At 34.7% G+C, this 17,420-nt stretch overlaps 2 protein-coding genes across 2 annotated transcripts; both read right to left on the bottom strand.

Annotated features, from left to right (window-relative positions):
* Window positions 1–4,075: 4,075 nt before the first annotated feature.
* On the bottom strand, window positions 4,076–11,607 carry LOC105443864. Its single transcript, XM_030987669.1, has 6 exons — window positions 11,259–11,607; window positions 10,168–10,241; window positions 9,388–9,637; window positions 8,103–8,193; window positions 6,185–6,355; window positions 4,076–5,282 (listed from the first exon to the last, which is right to left on the bottom strand). The coding sequence occupies exons 1-6, from the start codon at window positions 11,605–11,607 to the stop codon at window positions 5,177–5,179; spliced, it is 1,041 nt and encodes a 346-aa protein (XP_030843529.1). The 3' UTR covers window positions 4,076–5,176.
* A 198-nt stretch (window positions 11,608–11,805) lies between these two features.
* On the bottom strand, window positions 11,806–15,149 carry LOC115924817 (multiple epidermal growth factor-like domains protein 10). The gene is made up of 5 exons (XM_030987670.1): window positions 15,021–15,149; window positions 14,303–14,455; window positions 13,710–13,847; window positions 12,572–12,607; window positions 11,806–12,155 (listed from the first exon to the last, which is right to left on the bottom strand). Exons 2-5 carry the CDS (start codon window positions 14,367–14,369, stop codon window positions 11,806–11,808), a joined length of 591 nt encoding a protein of 196 aa, XP_030843530.1. The 5' UTR covers window positions 14,370–14,455; window positions 15,021–15,149.
* Window positions 15,150–17,420: the final 2,271 nt, after the last annotated feature.

The raw sequence follows: 17,420 nt of genomic DNA on the forward strand, positions 1-17,420 counted from the left end.
TGCTCCCCTGTTTCATTTTTAAACTTTTTGCATTCAATTTCGTTTCGAGTCACCAAATTTTCGAAACAAGCACATTCAAATTAACGTTTGGTTCAGTCAATTTGGAAATGCGTTAGCGTCATTCAATTTCGCCAAAGTTGAGTGGGAGGACAATTCTTTGGCGAATTGCGGTTTCATTTTCGTCTATGGGCAACCTCTTTCGCAATCGGGTCATTCAAATTAAAACTAAACCTCATAATTATTGTATGAGGCTCGATGTTTGTTCGGATATTCACTTTTTCATGTTCATTTGTTTATTCTTTTTCTCTACTTTTCTGACATGATTTCACATTATACAATCTTCTTATTTGTCTGATATATTTATAGTGCATTCAATATTTTCTCTTTCTTTCGATCTTTATTTTTGATGAAACATTTCTTTATACAGTCATGTCTTCATATCTTTCATTATAAATGAGGTATTTTTTAAATGTTTTTTTTAATAATCAATCTGGATTGAGTAGGTAATCTTTCTTTCTTTTCATTTTACATCTTTTTCTTTATTCATCATTGTATTTTGTTTCCATCATGTCCATGTCTAAAGCTCAACTCTACCGCTGTCCAGGATCTGTGTATAATTATATAGCTTGTTCTTAGAAGAGAAGTCACAAATTGTACACCTTCTCTGGGGACAGTTACCTGTGTAATGACAGATGTCTGCTAACAAATACCCATAATCATTCCTACAAGTAAACTTAGCATTAAATTATTTAAACAGAAGTATATTAAGTGACAAATTAACATCAAATGAAAAGCAATGCACAAATGTCACATATGGATGCCTAATCACGAAATTGAATGCTCGAATACATACCACCGTCTGTCCGGCACGATTTTGAATGCTCTTTGCATGCTTTTCTAAATTGAAGGCTCGTTTTGCACGTTTCCGTGACAAGAGTATGAAATCGCATGCTACTAAATCAAATTGAACGATGCAATTAGCTTTTTGAATGTTGATCTACATAGTCATTCAATTTCGCACGAACTTGAATGAACATAACGTTAATTCGGATGCTAAGTTTACGAAGTTGGGCGGGAAAACCTATATTTATTTGTTACTTGTATTATATGTTTGTAGAATACCACATACAAAACTAATGAATTTATCACCTTGTCAACATTCAAATAATTAAAGATAAACTAATCATCAGTGAATAAACATTAACATTTTAACAATGTCAACTACCATCTTATAGGATGAAACTGAGGACTGGGCAGAAAGAAATTTCCTTGAAAATTGAGTGATAAAGATCAGTCTAAATCAAAGATTGAATTAATCAATGATATTTTAATTGTAATTATACATGTTTAAATTCATTTACCTCTATGGACTTCTGTATTAGAAGTTTTTTAGATTATTATATTATTGCTGCTTCAAGTATTGTATGTAAGAAGGTTTGAAAGACAACCCTCTAAATGCACTAAATATGAAAACTGCTAATCATCCATGCCTTTCGTATCCAAACTGCTAATTTTAATAGAATCATGTTTTATACTTCCTAGCTAAAGAAAACATGGGGGGGGGGGGCTTGCTATCCTCTTGTTGTTTCTACATGGACCATGTAACAGGTTGCAAAAGTGTAAACAATATTATGTTTGTTATATGTTTATATTAGAAGGATTTAGAAAATGAAAACTTTTGAATTATAGAATTACTGTTGCTAGAAGTAATGGCAGTATTGATTTTTAAGGGAAGGGGGTAGTTTTCCCAGAGAAATTAAAGGTATACCAATGTAAAATTAATACAAAAGAGAAAACTATTCTTAAAAATAAAATTAGAAAGGACATGGGCCTCCTAACTAAAACCCTGGAAACACTTCTGGGTCTTTTTTTTTTTTTCAAATTCGAAATTTCCAGTGTTAAATTCCATTGTCTTACAAAAAAATTATGTCAAGATGTTGAAATCAAACAATGTTTCACTTTCCAAGTTAACAAAATTGAATAAAATAATTAACATACTTTCCGGTCTCTCTGGTCTCTAAATTAAAAATGTTCAAAGCTCCTGCAAAGGTTGCAAAAAGGAAAAGTGAAGAGAATCCAATTGAAATGTGGACAGTAATGGAGTGAATATGGAATGGTTGATCATAGTTGATAACGAGTGCATGCAAATGAGTGGTAATAACAAGTACGACTAAAAGTGAGACGGAAAAGAACTGCAACAGGTTATTTAGTCAAGACAACAAACCTTCAGTTGCAGAAGATAATTTACGAAAGAGAGAGAAAGGGAATCATTAAGGTACTACGATGAGAGTGGGTGGGGAAAAAAACATCCACTGTGCCACATAATTTGTTTGTCTAAAATAAGGAAACTTTATACATCAGCATATTAAAAATGTAAAATCATAGCCAGAGAATGTGTTGTTATATGGCTTATAGCATGTTTGATTTAATAAACAAAAACAGACCCAGTTATTGATAGACTAAAAAGGGAATAGATCGACACAGTATTTCTTATTCAATGAAGTTAAGGCCACTCCCCCATATCGCGATGCATCCTGGGTATGAGGGGTGGAGCTTAGCAAGCCTGAGATCTGTGAAACTGGATGGTTATTATTATTTTTTGGACAATAAAGAGATTTTCAGAAAAATTTATGCTGGAATAATAATAAGTAGAGGTGTAATGATGTTTTCAAAGGCTACTTAGTTGGCGTAAATATTCAGAAATGAATTATACACGCCATTAAAACCTTAAAAAAAAAAAAAAAAACACAACAACGAGTGGAACTTTAAGGTCCACTTCCCGATGCATCCTGGGTACACCAGCTGTTATACTGGTGATCGATAATACAAGTTCGAGCGCGTATTTCACCTAACGGTGATCGCATCAGAATATTCCACGCTGATTCGCTGAATCACTTGCGTTGCTAGCGCGCAGCGTGATGAATAAATTACCCATAATTCCGTACAGTAGATTATTTGACCTCTCTTATTACGCTGATACGCGCATTGTCTTTTACCATGTAGTGAACATCATTCCAGTACACTTTTCGCGGGGAGCATTCTACAGAATGCATAATTCATAAGGCTCATGAATTATGCAAGGTAGCTTATTTTGGCTTCTAATGGATCCGGACAAAATGGCGGAGCTTGGGGGGCCTGGTTGCAGAGGCAGATATACCCCCGATCCGCCAGTGATTTATACATTTATGCACGCATTACGCATATAGCTTAAAACTACAGACCCGCTATTCAGGGTAGCGATTTAATTTGCTGCATGTTTCTATTTTAATGATTATTTTATTAATCCATTAGGCCTATAATCATCAGAGAATAAACATAAACTGATTGTTTGTATAAGTTTGTAAACCCTATTAGTGAGGAAAACCTTTTTGCCAGGAGCCAGTTTCTTTTGGCTACCCTCAGTATTTCATACTTCCTTTCTCTCTTAACGGTTTTTCATAATTTGGTTCTGAACCTTACTTGTTTTTTAATAACAAGTAAATAAATGAATAAATAAATGATTGACTAAATAAATGAATAAATAAATGAATAAATAAATACATATGTGATAGAAATCACTTAGTTTTGTGGAATATTCAAGTTCAGTTTAAGCACTAGGTTACCTTGCTCTTATGTTCGCCTTTCCTTTTATTTCTCAAATATCTCTCGTCGTTTGTCAAATGCAATTATTTTCCAGTAGGTCTATTTTTGTAATCATTCAATTCCTTCACCCTCCTCTCTTCTCGTTTCTCTTCTCCTCCTTCTCTATCTTACCTCACTCCCCCTCTCCTGACCAACACCCCCCCTCTTGCATTCCTTTACCCCTCACCCTCCACATTCATGTCCTCCTCTCCTATTATAACTCTGGAACCGGGTGGCTTCTGTGTGAAAGCCTATGGGTACGGCAGAATTCAGCAGTTAATAGGTTAATTGATTTATACAGGAACATTGGTTCTTTATCTCAACGCAAATAAAATAATCACCCCCCCCCCCCCAAAAAAAAAAAAAAAAAAAAAAAAAAAACTTGAAAAAAAAAAAAATATATATATATAAATAAATACAAAATAATAATAATAATAATTCAGGTCAGTTCAATCTAATTCAATTTCATTTATTTCCATAACTAAAAAATGCAAATATTTACAAGCAAGGCAAACTAACAGTAGAAAAAAAATACATAATATGAAACCGTGGGATACCCTTAAAAGCAAAAATGCTTGTGGACAGGGTACCAGGTTTTATAGCATAGTAATAAAGTACGACATTTATTTTAAATCTAAACATTTTAAACAGAATTATGATAAAATATCGTAATGCATAAAGTATGTACAAATGATTATTCAAGGTACACACAGTAACAAAGGATTTCGGTAAATTACCTGACAATATATTTTAACATCTTGTTAGTCTCTGAAACTGATTTCTTCAACAACTGGCAAGTCTCTGAACTGATTTAAAAAATTGTATATACCCTTAACACGTTTCTGAAGCACTTGCATGATAAGCAATTATATGGGGTGACGAAATGAATCTTATCGCTCGTGTTTGTAGTGTTACGAATTTAAAAAGAGGACTTTTAAAGTATGACTCATTACCATATCATCATGTTAGGTGAGGCAAAGATAAGCTATGATACAAAGTAGTCAGTATATAATTATATTGTGGGTTTAACAATTACTAGCCTCGATAGGACTCTTATCCTTCTGGAAGTTTTTGTACACAAATTTATATAATAAGGAATGAGACTTCCAAGAAACAATTTTCTGGACTATAGTCTAAGAATAGGCATTCAGGCCTATTATGATTGTAAACTTGTTGAATAATGAAAATGCGATACTGCATGCAATAGAGATTCTTTTAAGAAAGGGACACAGTAGAATCCAAAATGTTAATGCAAATCTTACAATGTAAGAAACGGAATAGCCTAGCTAATTGGCACATCTTAATCAGATTGGTCATATCTCTGCTTTTGTTTAAAATATGTATTTTCAAATTAAATTGTGACATCTTTCTTCGCCTGTCTTTTGTTCTTTTGGCATCGGAGGTCATTTTCAGTCATTCAGTAAAACATTCCGTGCCTTTCATGTTTGAGTTGCTTCAAGATTTTGAATTAATTGAGTCACCTCTGTACACAGACTTAAGTCCAATTTCATTGATTCATTCAGATTTTTACATCACATTGATGGTAGCGTCTGTTTTATTTTTTTCCTTCAAAGATTGGGTTCTCATATGTTGGCTGATCTTCGTCTGTCGTAGGATTGGCTCGTAGCTTGGGAGGTTGGGGATCCGTCTTGCGTCCTTTCCTGGAACAAGAGATTTACGGAAAAAGACAAATTTATCCCGTTGACAATGTCATCAGCGATAAGGAATCTTAAATGCCAACAAATATCTCTGAAGAAGGAGCACTTTATATACATATATATATATATATATATATATAATATATATATATATATATATTTATATATATATATATATATATATATATATATAGTAATGTGCCTGCCCTTGGTAAATATGTCTCAATTTATCAATATTAAAAGTTTGCATGATTATCATTATTATTAATCTTTTATTATTGTTTTTGTCAATGATATTATTATTATAATCATTATCATTATTACTATCATCTTATTATTGATGTTTATTATCATCATTATTTGTTATTATTGTTGTTGTTGTTACTAATATTATAATTATATCATGATTGAGGATCTCATTAATGCACAATTTCAATTCATTGAATCGCTATAATTGAGATATGCCAGGTGAGGGAAAAACAAAGTAAGAGAGTAAGGAGGTATGATATTGAATGCATGTGATAGAGAGATAGATAGAGAGAGAGAGGGGGGGGGGGGGAGAAAAAAGACGGGTAAAGAGAGAGAGAGAGAGAGAGACAAACAGACAGAGAGGGAGAGAGACAGAAAGACAGGTAAATAGAGAGAGAGAGAGAGAGAGAGAGAGAGAGAGTGAGAGAGAGGGGAGAGAAAGAGAGAGAGAGTGAGAGAGAGAGATAGGGAGAGAGAGATAAGAGAAAGATGGGGTAAAAATGGCGCGGGCGGTTGCCGGTTAGTAGTATGTACTAAAAGGAGTGCCTTTTGAGTTGATTTAAGATTTTAAATATTATTGAGTCATTTCTAGATACACCTCTGTACACAGACGTGTCCAATTTCTTTGATTCAATCCAATTTTCTTTTTTGTTTACTTGACATTGATGTTAGCATCGTCTGTAGTGTTGTCTTCTAAACGTTTCAAACTTTCATAGGCGTTTACAGGAGGCGACCCATCGAAGGTTGGGTTCTCATATATTGGCTGATCTTCAGTCGTAGGATTGGCTCGTGGCTCGGGAGGTTGGGGGTCCGCCTTGCGTCTTTTCCTGGAACAAGAAGTTTAAGGGAAAAACAAATTCATCCCGTTGACAATGTCATCAGTGATTAGGTTATTAATCTAATTTTAAATGCAATTCAATATATTTGGAGGAAGAGCGGTATAATGTGGCTGCCCTTAGAACATGTAAATATGACTCAATTTATCATTATTAAAGTTTTCAAAATGATTAAAGTTTTTGTTATTATTTTTGTTAATGATAATATTATTAATGCTAAATATATTACTCATTGCGGAAATAGTATCGAAAATAATATCGCTAGTGATATTCGAAGTTATTATTATCATTATTTTTATTATTGTTTTTTTGTTGTTACTACTAATTCATCGTTGTTTCATGTTTCACGATCTCATTAATTCTCAATTTCAATTCATTGAATCGCTACATTGGGATATGCCAGGTGAGGGGAAAACAAAGTAAGAGAGGCGAGGGGAGGGGTATGATATGGACCTCGTGTGATAGAGAGATAGAGAGAGGGAGAGAGTCAGAAAGACAGGTACACTCTAAAAAAAAGATACCCAATATTGGGTAAAATTTTACACTGTACGAGGGTAAAAAGGGAACATGCATGTTTGTTGGGTAAAATTTGACACAGGGGTGGTTGGGTAAACATTTACCCAGCAAATGTTTAATGTTTTACCCAACTAATGTGCAATATATTTAACCCAATGTAAAAGGTAAAATGTTACCCAACGACAACCATGTTCCCTTTTTGACACAACATTGGGTAATTCTTACCCAACTCATCCTGGATATTCGTTTACTTTGTTCTTGTGTAATTTTTTACCCAAAAGTTGGGTAAAATTTTAACCCAACCTGTGTGATTTTTTATTTTTTACACAGACTTGGGTAAAAACGAAAATTTGTCCGAGGAGTTGGCTGGAAAGGTACATGTTATATGTAGTGTAGTGTATAAATAGCAGACTTCTCTCTCTCTCTCTCTTGGCTAGACAGTCTTTCGCTTGGCGTGCTCGCAGTAGGTGACTGCATCACGGATGACATTCTCCATACGAATAATATATTGTCCAGAATTATGAGGAATTTCATGTCCATATTGAGAAGATTTACACGCATTCATGCAAATAAATGCTGCGGAAAGACACAAGTGCATGATCGTAGTCTATTTCGAACAAAGTCGTCCATCTTCTGTCGATCTTGAACACGATTAATTCGACGAACAACTGATTCGGAACGATCGACCACGCTAGCGCTTCAATCATAGTTTTTAACATCAGTTGTGTCATAATACCAACGTTTAGGTGTCAAAACTTGTGTTTACCCAACGCGTGGTTCGAATATTAATCTGCATCGTCACTTTCTTACCCCAGAAATGCGCACAGTCGAATGTTGATATGACACTATGGCAAGTGTAATGACATTTCGAAGGGACTTGGTGTTTGGCACAAGGTTGGGTAATACTTTACCCAACTTTTTTAAACAGCGATTTTGCACTCTATTTTTAGAGTGTAAAGAGAGAGAGAGAGAGAGAGAGAAAGAGGGAGGGAGAGAGAGAGAAAAAAATAAAGAGGGAGCGAGAGAGAGAGAGAGAGAGAGAGAAAAGAGAGAAAGAGAGAGAGAGAGAGAGAGAGAGAGAGAGAGAGAGAAACGATAATGGCCCGGGCGAAGTGGCCGAAAACTACATGTATAATTTGAAGTTTTCTTCAATATTATCACATGCATGTGTTGAATACATTGACAAAGAACTATTGTATGTTTCCTGTTAATGTAAGCTTACCATCGGAAAATGAGAACGATGACGACAAGGACAGCACAAATAAGGAGAATAATACTAAACAGGGCCCAGGGTACCATAGATGAAGAGACACCTAGGAAGCAGAACAAACATCATAATGCTTTTCAAACTGAAAGAATGATTTCATATAATTTATTAGCAGTTATAGATATATTGAAATATTTTTAATTAATGCTATTTAAGAGTGTAGATTCGATTACTATACTAGATTACATGCATTCATTTTGCATATTATCCAGTGATTTACTATTTGGTAATATTGTATTTGTTTGTAAATAATTATGTATATAACAATCTTGGTATCCCTAATATCTTTTTTTAACTAAGCTCAAGTATGATAGTTTCTATACTTTGTTTATGAACTCTCAAAAGTATATGTTGCCTTTTTCCAAAGTCTAATACATACCGAAATATACTAGTACTTTAAAAGCACAGCAAACCATAACGAAATACTTTGTATATAAATTATGTTTATAGTTTATACGTGTTCTTACGTATTCTTTTTTTCGGCTGTTATGTTCATGATTTTGTTATTATTATTATTATTTTAAAACTATTGTTCCTCATTATGTTTGACAGACCACCATTATTGGTGATAATGAGTCGCCCTGTCTAATCAGAAATAAATAAATATCAAAATAATTTGAAGACTCATTCAGACGCCGTAAAACCACGGCGTTAAAGAAAAATATTATGATGGCGTAAGACGTTATAAATAATACGCGTAAAAAGCTCAATAAATACGTACGTACAGGATTTTCGCTGCGCGCATGCAGTTGCCATGCATTAACAGTAAAATTATTAAAAGACGCGGCGGTTTGGGGGTGTGTGTTTTTTACGGAGATTTACCGCGTCCTTTATCTCCACAAGCCTAGCCACTAAAGACTTTTGTTTACACCATGCGTAGAGTTACGCTCTGTTCTAATCTATTCTATGTGAAAACAAAGAAGAATATCCAGTACAAAGGGTAAAAATGCCATCTTTGATAGAGTGATCCACTATATTAAACCGCACATCATAGTTTGTTACAAGTCCGCCCCTATCCCGGTAGCGTCATTTTTTCTGCGGCACAGATTGGGGCTTTTTTAAAAAAAGAGGTCTTGATTTAACCCTAACCCTAACCTTAACCCTAACCCTAAACTTTCTCATAGACTCAACACGCACCTAACCCCAATCTGTGCCGCCGAAAAAATAACGCATCCCGGCATATTCAATAATAACATCTACATAATAGTTTGACCATTTGTAAAGTATGAACTTAACCTACTTGTTTGTGTTTGAGAAGTCATCCCAAACGACGCTTGGCTTCGTGGACCTTCGCTATCTTTGTTCCACAATGTCATATAAACCGAGTACTGAGTGTCAGGTACCATTGAGCCAAGGTAGTAACTACCAGCAGAATCAACAGGAAACTGTACTGAGCCTTGAGAAGAGACATCGGACGTTGAAGAGAAGTAGATGGAAGTGTTCGTAAAACCACTACGACAGTTTGCAATAGCACCGTCAGCCGTTAGAGACTTTGAAAGAAAAGGGATGGCAAAGTGTATGTAACAGGTTGACTACTGGAAAAATATCTCGGACAACTTCCCCTAGGACAAATACTCCTTAGGACAAATTATCCTGGAAAAGTTATTCCCTAAAACCACCCCCTTACCCTCAGGGTGATGAAAATAGTGATACTTATCCAAAGACCTTTCCTCGGGTAGTTGTCTGGGCCTGGGTTTATAGTCCGTAGGGAGTAATATTCCGGAAAAATTTGTCCGTGGTGATGTGCCGGAGGTGCAAAAGTGATTTAAGATTGTAAGAAAATGGCTGTTGTTATAAAGTCGAGTTGGAAGAAGAATGAATTGTCGATATAATATTACATCCATGTAATGTCGATGAAAAAAAAAAAAAAAAAAAGGTCTACTAATACCAAACAAATGAAAGTTTTGTCTTCTCTTTGAGAAGCTTGAGTGGGAGGCTGGGGTGGTGGTGGGGCCGGGGGAGGAGGGGGGGGGGGGGGTGGAGGGCTGCCCTCGAGACACCCTAGGATAGCTGATCTTACCTGCCATGTAATAAGGAGCTGTTCAGGAGATGACACTTGATGGACTGTCACATGTGATAGAACTCCGGTAGGGGCTACACGTACATTGAAACAAGAACAACGAAATGAAAATAACGAACAAACATAAACAATAGCTATCACATTATGCTTAACTAGAACATGAACACTGGTGCCAATTTATTTGATTGAACTGTTTGGATAAATGATATAAGAAGTTCTTCATGATTCAATGAATACACTGTCTAATGAAGAATCTTCCTTAAATTAAAGAATCACATTAACAATACAAGTAATCCTATTTTATTATTACTTGGTTGATTTATTTCCTGACTTCATTTGAAATGATTGGACAAGCGAAACATGACAAGACTGAGATGTATCACCTTGAACTATATCAACTTCTAAAACATTTGCATTACTTGACGCTTTACGCATGAAATTATTCAGTCTTTGAGGGGTGCCAATCTTCGGATACAAAGAGGGGTTAATAATGTTGTATCTTTGTGATCAAGGTGTTTGCCCCATGCCTCTTTCTAAGCATAGAAATTAAAATTATTGTAACAGGTTTGACAGTTTCTGGTACTGAATGGATCATTGTTGATGAATTTGCTTCCGACATTTTTTTTGGAGGTTCCCGATTAACATAATGAGTGAATTATAATGAATACGAATATATCGGAAGTTTGTCTTGACGACAAATAACCCCAAGCATGATGCCAAAAAAGTTGATAAGGTGTGTTGTTGTTTTAGGGTCATAGGAGGGAAATCAGAGACCCATTTCACAAAGCCTTTTTTCAATGACAAATGACAAAAATCAGTGACACATTCGCTGATAACCAATCAGAATCAAGGATTTCACTAGCTTATAACAAAAACTGTAATTTGTCACTGATGACAAGTTTTGTGAAACGGGGCCAGAATTGTCAGACGTGGTGGGGAGGACGTCGAAATGTCGATCCCTTGGGAGGGCATTAGAACAATAATATTGGACGGCGGCTAGATTTTCTCACCCTATATTCTAGAAGGGAGAGGGGCATGGTCTAATATCGCAAGTTTCTGTCATCTCCCTGGTATTATGTGCTTGTACTCACCCAAACAGGAAGTACTAGCAGTCACATTATTCAGAGGTCCTTCTCCTCCATCGCCATCCCTCACTGCAGAGACACCAAACAAGTAATCCCTGTCAGGAGACAAGCCATCAATCATTTGAGAAACATTCAAAGCGTTTCCTCGATCAAGACGGATCCATTGTGAAGAATCTGGAAGTGCCTCCTTGTAGTATACCTTGTATCCAATGAGTGGTGGATCGCCAATGTCTACCCCGTCCATCCATCCGTCCCAGGACAGTGTGATAGAAGTTTGAGTAGTCTCTTGGATGAAAGGTGACCTTGTCAGTCGAGGTAAAACTTGGTTGAGAGTGAAATAAGAAGATATAGACATACTCTAGTTATTTGTCCTTTATAGTGACAATGGATACCTTCCATCAATGATAATCTAGCACGTCGATACTGTCATGAATACTCTGAGCAGATGCCTGTGTGGCTGTATCGTGCTGTCGTTACTAGTACTCTTTTTCTGTATCAAAGGTAAAGAAATGGTTTGTAAAGAGTTCTATTTTTAAAATTGAATTCCAGTGGATCAGCCCATACTTTGAAAAAATAGTGAATAATTATTTCTGAGACACCTACTGTTCATGTCAGCAGCAACCTCAGCACTTCTGTAACTATTAACATCGTAGAAGATGCAGACAAACAGATCTTCCGCCGTTACGTAATCGACTTGAAAGTAATCAATAGTTTCAGATTCATGCTGAATATTTCCGATGCTAGTAATTCCTCCATCTGAGAACCGTTCTGAGCCATCCGTTACCCGGTAGAGGCCTACAACCGGTGGCACTGATGACAAGAACTCTCCACCCTCTCCGCGGCAGGAGAACTGTATATTCGTTTGACCCATGTTCTTCGGTGTATTTTCGACTTCAATTGTACCTTCAAAATATAAGAAATCTTGTTTGAATATAGTTTTTCTATTATCTAAATCTAAATATATTGTTTGTACGTCTATATATACCTTGTAAAAAATACATATTTATTTTTTTGCATACAATTTTGAAGTTTATGGACGTTATAGTATACTGAAAACTGAAACTTAAAGACTGTGGGTACATGAATAGGGCCGAGTCTATTTGTGAGTTGATTTTTCCTGCAGAAAAGACGGTAGAGTGTGTCAAAGGAAAACGAAATCCTAAAACGGAGGGTTATTGCTGTTAAGCTGTGTGCTCTATATACAACAATATAACCTTTTTTTTTAAAAAACTAGAAGATAGTTTGCTTAAAAATGATGCTTTATCTTCCATAAATAACTTACCAAGCCCCAAAAGTTTCAATATAAGTACATCACCTACCTGAACAATTCCGACCAAACCTGCCAGCCAGACATTCTGTAAAAGAAAAATCCAGGTAAATTTAAAGGCTTAAAGGTAATACAAAGTTTTCGTATGGGGTCATGATTTTGGTTCAAATGAACAATATAGGAAGCATATGCGATCCTACAATATGCATTGATCGTTGTCGCGGTTTAAATCGAGTCTTAAGTGACGACATTGTAAATAATAAACTGTTTATGTTGTATAGCTCCCTCTCAAGGTCAATATTTCAATTTAGCTATAAAACAACGTTTCTTGACTAAAATCGACCGATTGGCTATTCCCGTTTGGAAATTATATATATCTGAGATTTTTATGGTCGCAGCTATCATTGTATGGCAGTAAGCGCTATTTGAAATTTATCAAAATTTACCGGGAGCACCGGTAAATTTTTATATTCAATTTTTCTCCAAAGCGGAAGGGCTTTAGAGGCTAAATTTTCTAGTGCTTATAATACATCCACAGGGGCATCAAAATATATCAAAATTGTAAAGAATCATCTCCAACGAATTTTCAAAATTTCCCAAAACTTTGTATTACCTTTAAGAGAATAACATTTTGCTCTTTGAGTAGCATAGGAAAACCATATATCGTTTTTAATAATTCATGTTCTCGACAAATATTGTTCGAAATATTGTTCGAAATAGAGTTTTAAGTACAAGTTATCGATATATTTTAGAATACTTTACAATTGATACGACTTGAATTTATCTGGGTTTGTTCAGTCAATGGTACAGTTTAAAAAAAATGAAACATGAAAGATGGACATTAATCTTTGTTTTGGTATCGATAACGCATCAAACCTTTTATAATCAGGGATGCACATGATCATTGGTTGTTAACCATGTGAAATTCGTGGAAAGTGCGCCAACTCAACTCAGGCTGGACATTCGAATTTTAAACAAAATCTGGTGCTAAGAATGCAAGTCAAGTTTCGGTGAGTTCCAGCTAGCATCTACAGGGGTAGTTGTGTTATAATAAACTAAAAATTGGGGCACCTTCCTGCCCAAATATGATCTTGCCCTCAAATGCCCCGAATATTGGGACTTTAAAAGCTTTGGAAGGGACGGGTTGTCGCCCCGCGTATACAAATAAATACATTTAGCAATTTACTTACTTTGACAGCTACTCCCAGCCCAGCCATGCTGGCACTCCGTGGAGCTTCCTGCACAAACTCCAGTAAATCGATCACACTCGCCTGATACACAGTGACATGTCTCCGTGCAACTAGCTCCAAACTCACCTGGATCACATTCTAATAGACAGAAGTAGAAGAAGAAGAAGAAAAATAGAAGAAGAACAACAACAACATCAACAACGAGAGAGAGAGAGAGAGTGAGATAGTTGAGGGAGAGGGGAATGAATAGAGAGAAAGAAACAACGTTTCTATTTTCATCTTCATTTTTTATAAATTTCATTAGTCTTTTGGGCTAAATATTACAAGTTGTTAAAACACTCCTTTCTGCAACTTTATTGATTGTGTAAAAAGAAATTTTCAACCTATTATTATTATTATTATTATTTTTACTATTATTATTATTATTAATATTATTATTATTATTATCATTATTATTATTATTATTATTGTTATTATTATTATTATTATTATTATTATTATTATTATTATTATTGTTATTATTATTATTATTATTATTATTATTAATATTAATATAATTATTTATTAATATAAGTACATGTAAGAAGATTTACCTGTGGTGCAATTCAGGCTTTTGTATCCTGGTGCACAAGAACATCCATATGGATCTGGTAAGCACATCTGAATTCCTCTACAAGCGGTATAATCGTCTACTGATGTATTACATCTATATTCACATGATCTTCCGAAACGGTTACCGCCGCAACCTATATTATAGCACAAAACCAGGCAAAGGTTGTTCAAATTATATTTCACTGAGTATATTTATTAAAATATGTATCTGATTTTGCTTCTTGCTCTATGTCAATATGTTATCACAACATGTCATGATTTTGTGAGTTATTTTGATTCTATGTGTACCCCTAAACTTTTCTCATTTTATCTTGTGTATTTTATATTCACTGTCCATGTGATGCACAATCATTTTCTCGAATGTTATCAGTTTTTCCTTTGCAAAACAAAATTGTGATGTCATTGAATTTTTATAATAAGCACTGATCAATACAAAAGCAATAAAACACCTACTTTAGTTTATTTCATATATTCTATTTTCTTAAATTAGGAAAGTAATTATATCAATGCTAGAACAATTTATGGACATTAATACTCGATCCCCAACCAAAAAATATCATACTAAAACTAAATTGAAAATCAAACACCTCTTTTCTTTTTGAAACTTAACGCAATCTTTAAAAATATGTTTGATTATTAAAAAAACACAAAAAAAACAAAAAAAAAAAACAATCAAATCTCAATAACTAGAAAAATTACCCTTTTCGCATGTTTCTCCCTTGAATCCTGGAGCACAGATACATTGTCCTGTTTCATCATCACAAATCCCTCCATTGTGACAAGAAGAACAGGTCAGAACACAGCCTGAGGATGAATTGTATCGACCCAACGGACATTCTGCATGTGAAAATTGGGATGCAGGCAATTGAGGATTTGGATTTATTAAATATTCATTGGTTTTACGTGGGAATCAAGTGCTTGATACGTTTATAAATCCCAAGGTAAAAGGAATTAAAGGGAAATCCAACTTTTCGTAGCAATTTCATTGCAAGGAAGAAGAATCGAGAGAGAGTTGATGGGGGTTCAAATAATTGACAAATAATAAAACAGTTATAAATGTTTAAGAACTGAGAGCACTGAATATAAATTTATCTTATATTGGCTAATATTGGTCAACTGACTTTGACAGCATCATGATAATTGTGGACCACTTTTCTATTTGTTTGAACAATAAAATATTTATGAATTAGCAGAATTATGAGACGAATAACATTTCCCTTGGGTAAAAAGTTTGACTTTGGTTGGGTGAACGCAATATTAAAGAGATAGTTGAGTTCTGTTGCAGAGGGCGCTACACAAAATAATTATTTTGTGAGATAATGAAAAACTGACTGTCAAATTTGAAAGAACATACAATTTAAATGACAAAATCGTCTTTGTTTGATTGAAATCAGTTCAGAGACGGCTGAAATATCCATAAATATAACGATTTCTAATACTTGTGTACCACCACAAATATTAGATAATTTGAACCAGCCGTTGAAAGCCGTTAAAAAAAAACACAAAATAGCGCCTTTTACGTTGTATTTCAGCCAATGCCGATGTTGGCTATTTCGTGTTGGCTATATTACGCACAATCAGCCGGCCCATGTATTGTTATAATCAATTAATTAATTAATTAACGGTCACCGTATTTTTTTAAAGTGGAGCTGAATCGGTAAGGCTAAATTTCAAACATGTTTGGGTCTAAAATTATCTTCTTAGCAATTTTAGGTCCTATAAAAGGGCACTAGAAATGTCATAGATAAGAATTAAGAGCAATAACCATGCACTTTGAAGGCATTTGCGATCTGAAAACAGAACTCAACTAGTCCGGCAGCCAAATCCAGATTATTGGCCTAACCTTGTTTTAGGGTCTATAGTTTTTTTTTCAATGGATTTTGATTGCCTAGACCTTCTATTTCAAGAATCCGATTGCTGACACTCTGTCAGCCTTGAGCAATTTAAGATATATGACGTCATACAAAATGGCCGCCAAAGTACATGATTTTCCTTTAAAAATGAATAATAAATATATAATAAGGATTTTTTCTACAATTTTTGGTAGCCAAATGTCTGTATCTCTCTAGGACCATCACTAAAAAAATGTTACGTGATGTTGCATGGCCATAGATGACCAGCTTATTTGCATATTTTGAAATAGCGCCCTCTATAAACATATTAATTTGAATAAAATATGTGTGCCAGCCAAATGCCAATTTCTTAAATCTATGTCACGTTGAAATCATATTAAATGCTTTTTTTGGGCAACAATTGCAGTTGTGCTGCATTAATCTTTCATTGTGTTTGGTACACATTTAGATAGGGTAGGTGTGGGGAATGGAAGACCCTTAAGCACATTTGCATAATTTACATGAACATGAACAATGTTACACATACAGATATTTTTGTATTCTCTTTAGTATTTTTTCTCTTTATTTGGTAACGAAATTGTGGTCATGATGTAACTGATTAATAAGATAACAATGATTAATGACGTCATCACCAAAGGTCTCTCATTACCTACATGTGTAGGTAATAAGGAACAGTTACAAATCAAAACATTTTAAAAACAATTTGAATGAAAATGGGATTGTTATAGTTAGTTCAATCACTTTTTGACAGAGATACATGCGGCCAATAAACTTACTATAATTTTGAAACGATTTTAAAACAATGTGGCACAAAATATTTCTGTAGATTTTTGTTTACAGTAATAAAGGTGCTCTCAATCATGTTAAAATACTTTCAGAATAATGTTCTGGCAATATGACTTTTACATTGATCAAACTCACAGCATAGAAACAACTTCTTAAAATTAAATGCATTCAAATTAGCATGGTGACACGTACAACCAAATATGTTTCATGATAGTGCCTTTCAACATGAAATGGACAACTAGGGAGAAGTAGGCCCCAATCGTGGACCTGGTGTCCCCCATTACCTACACACATTTCTGATCAGACACCATTCATAATGTGAATTGCAACACCCATTCACAACACACAATGGCCATAAGCTTTCTGTGATGGTTGGCACATTTCATAAACTTCCTTTTAAAACTAATTTTTAAGAGCCACCCCTAAATATATGCATACCCCACAACATTCAGTGAAAATT

Source organism: Strongylocentrotus purpuratus, unplaced genomic scaffold, assembly GCF_000002235.5.
Source record: "Strongylocentrotus purpuratus isolate Spur 01 unplaced genomic scaffold, Spur_5.0 spur5_scaffold_16, whole genome shotgun sequence".
Taxonomy (NCBI): domain Eukaryota; kingdom Metazoa; phylum Echinodermata; class Echinoidea; order Camarodonta; family Strongylocentrotidae; genus Strongylocentrotus; species Strongylocentrotus purpuratus.

What these genes read in the sequence shown, in the direction of transcription:
- LOC105443864 (XM_030987669.1), bottom strand. Translation starts at nt 11,607, where the DNA reads ATGTCTATATCTTCTTATTTCACTCTCAACCAAGTTTTACCTCGACTG. An exon ending in AGCTCCTTATTACATGGCAG is followed by an intron (nt 9,638 to 10,167) that starts GTAAGATCAGCT and finishes TTTCTTTCAAAG; the next exon opens with TCTCTAACGGCTGACGGTGC. An exon ending in GATGCTAACATCAATGTCAA is followed by an intron (nt 5,283 to 6,184) that starts GTAAACAAAAAA and finishes CTCTTGTTCCAG; the next exon opens with GAAAGGACGCAAGACGGATC.
- LOC115924817 (XM_030987670.1), bottom strand. Translation starts at nt 14,369, where the DNA reads ATGTGCTTACCAGATCCATATGGATGTTCTTGTGCACCAGGATACAAA. An exon ending in GGCTGGGAGTAGCTGTCAAA is followed by an intron (nt 12,608 to 13,709) that starts GTAAGTAAATTG and finishes TTTCTTTTACAG; the next exon opens with AATGTCTGGCTGGCAGGTTT. An exon ending in GTTTGGTCGGAATTGTTCAG is followed by an intron (nt 12,156 to 12,571) that starts GTAGGTGATGTA and finishes TATATTTTGAAG; the next exon opens with GTACAATTGAAGTCGAAAAT.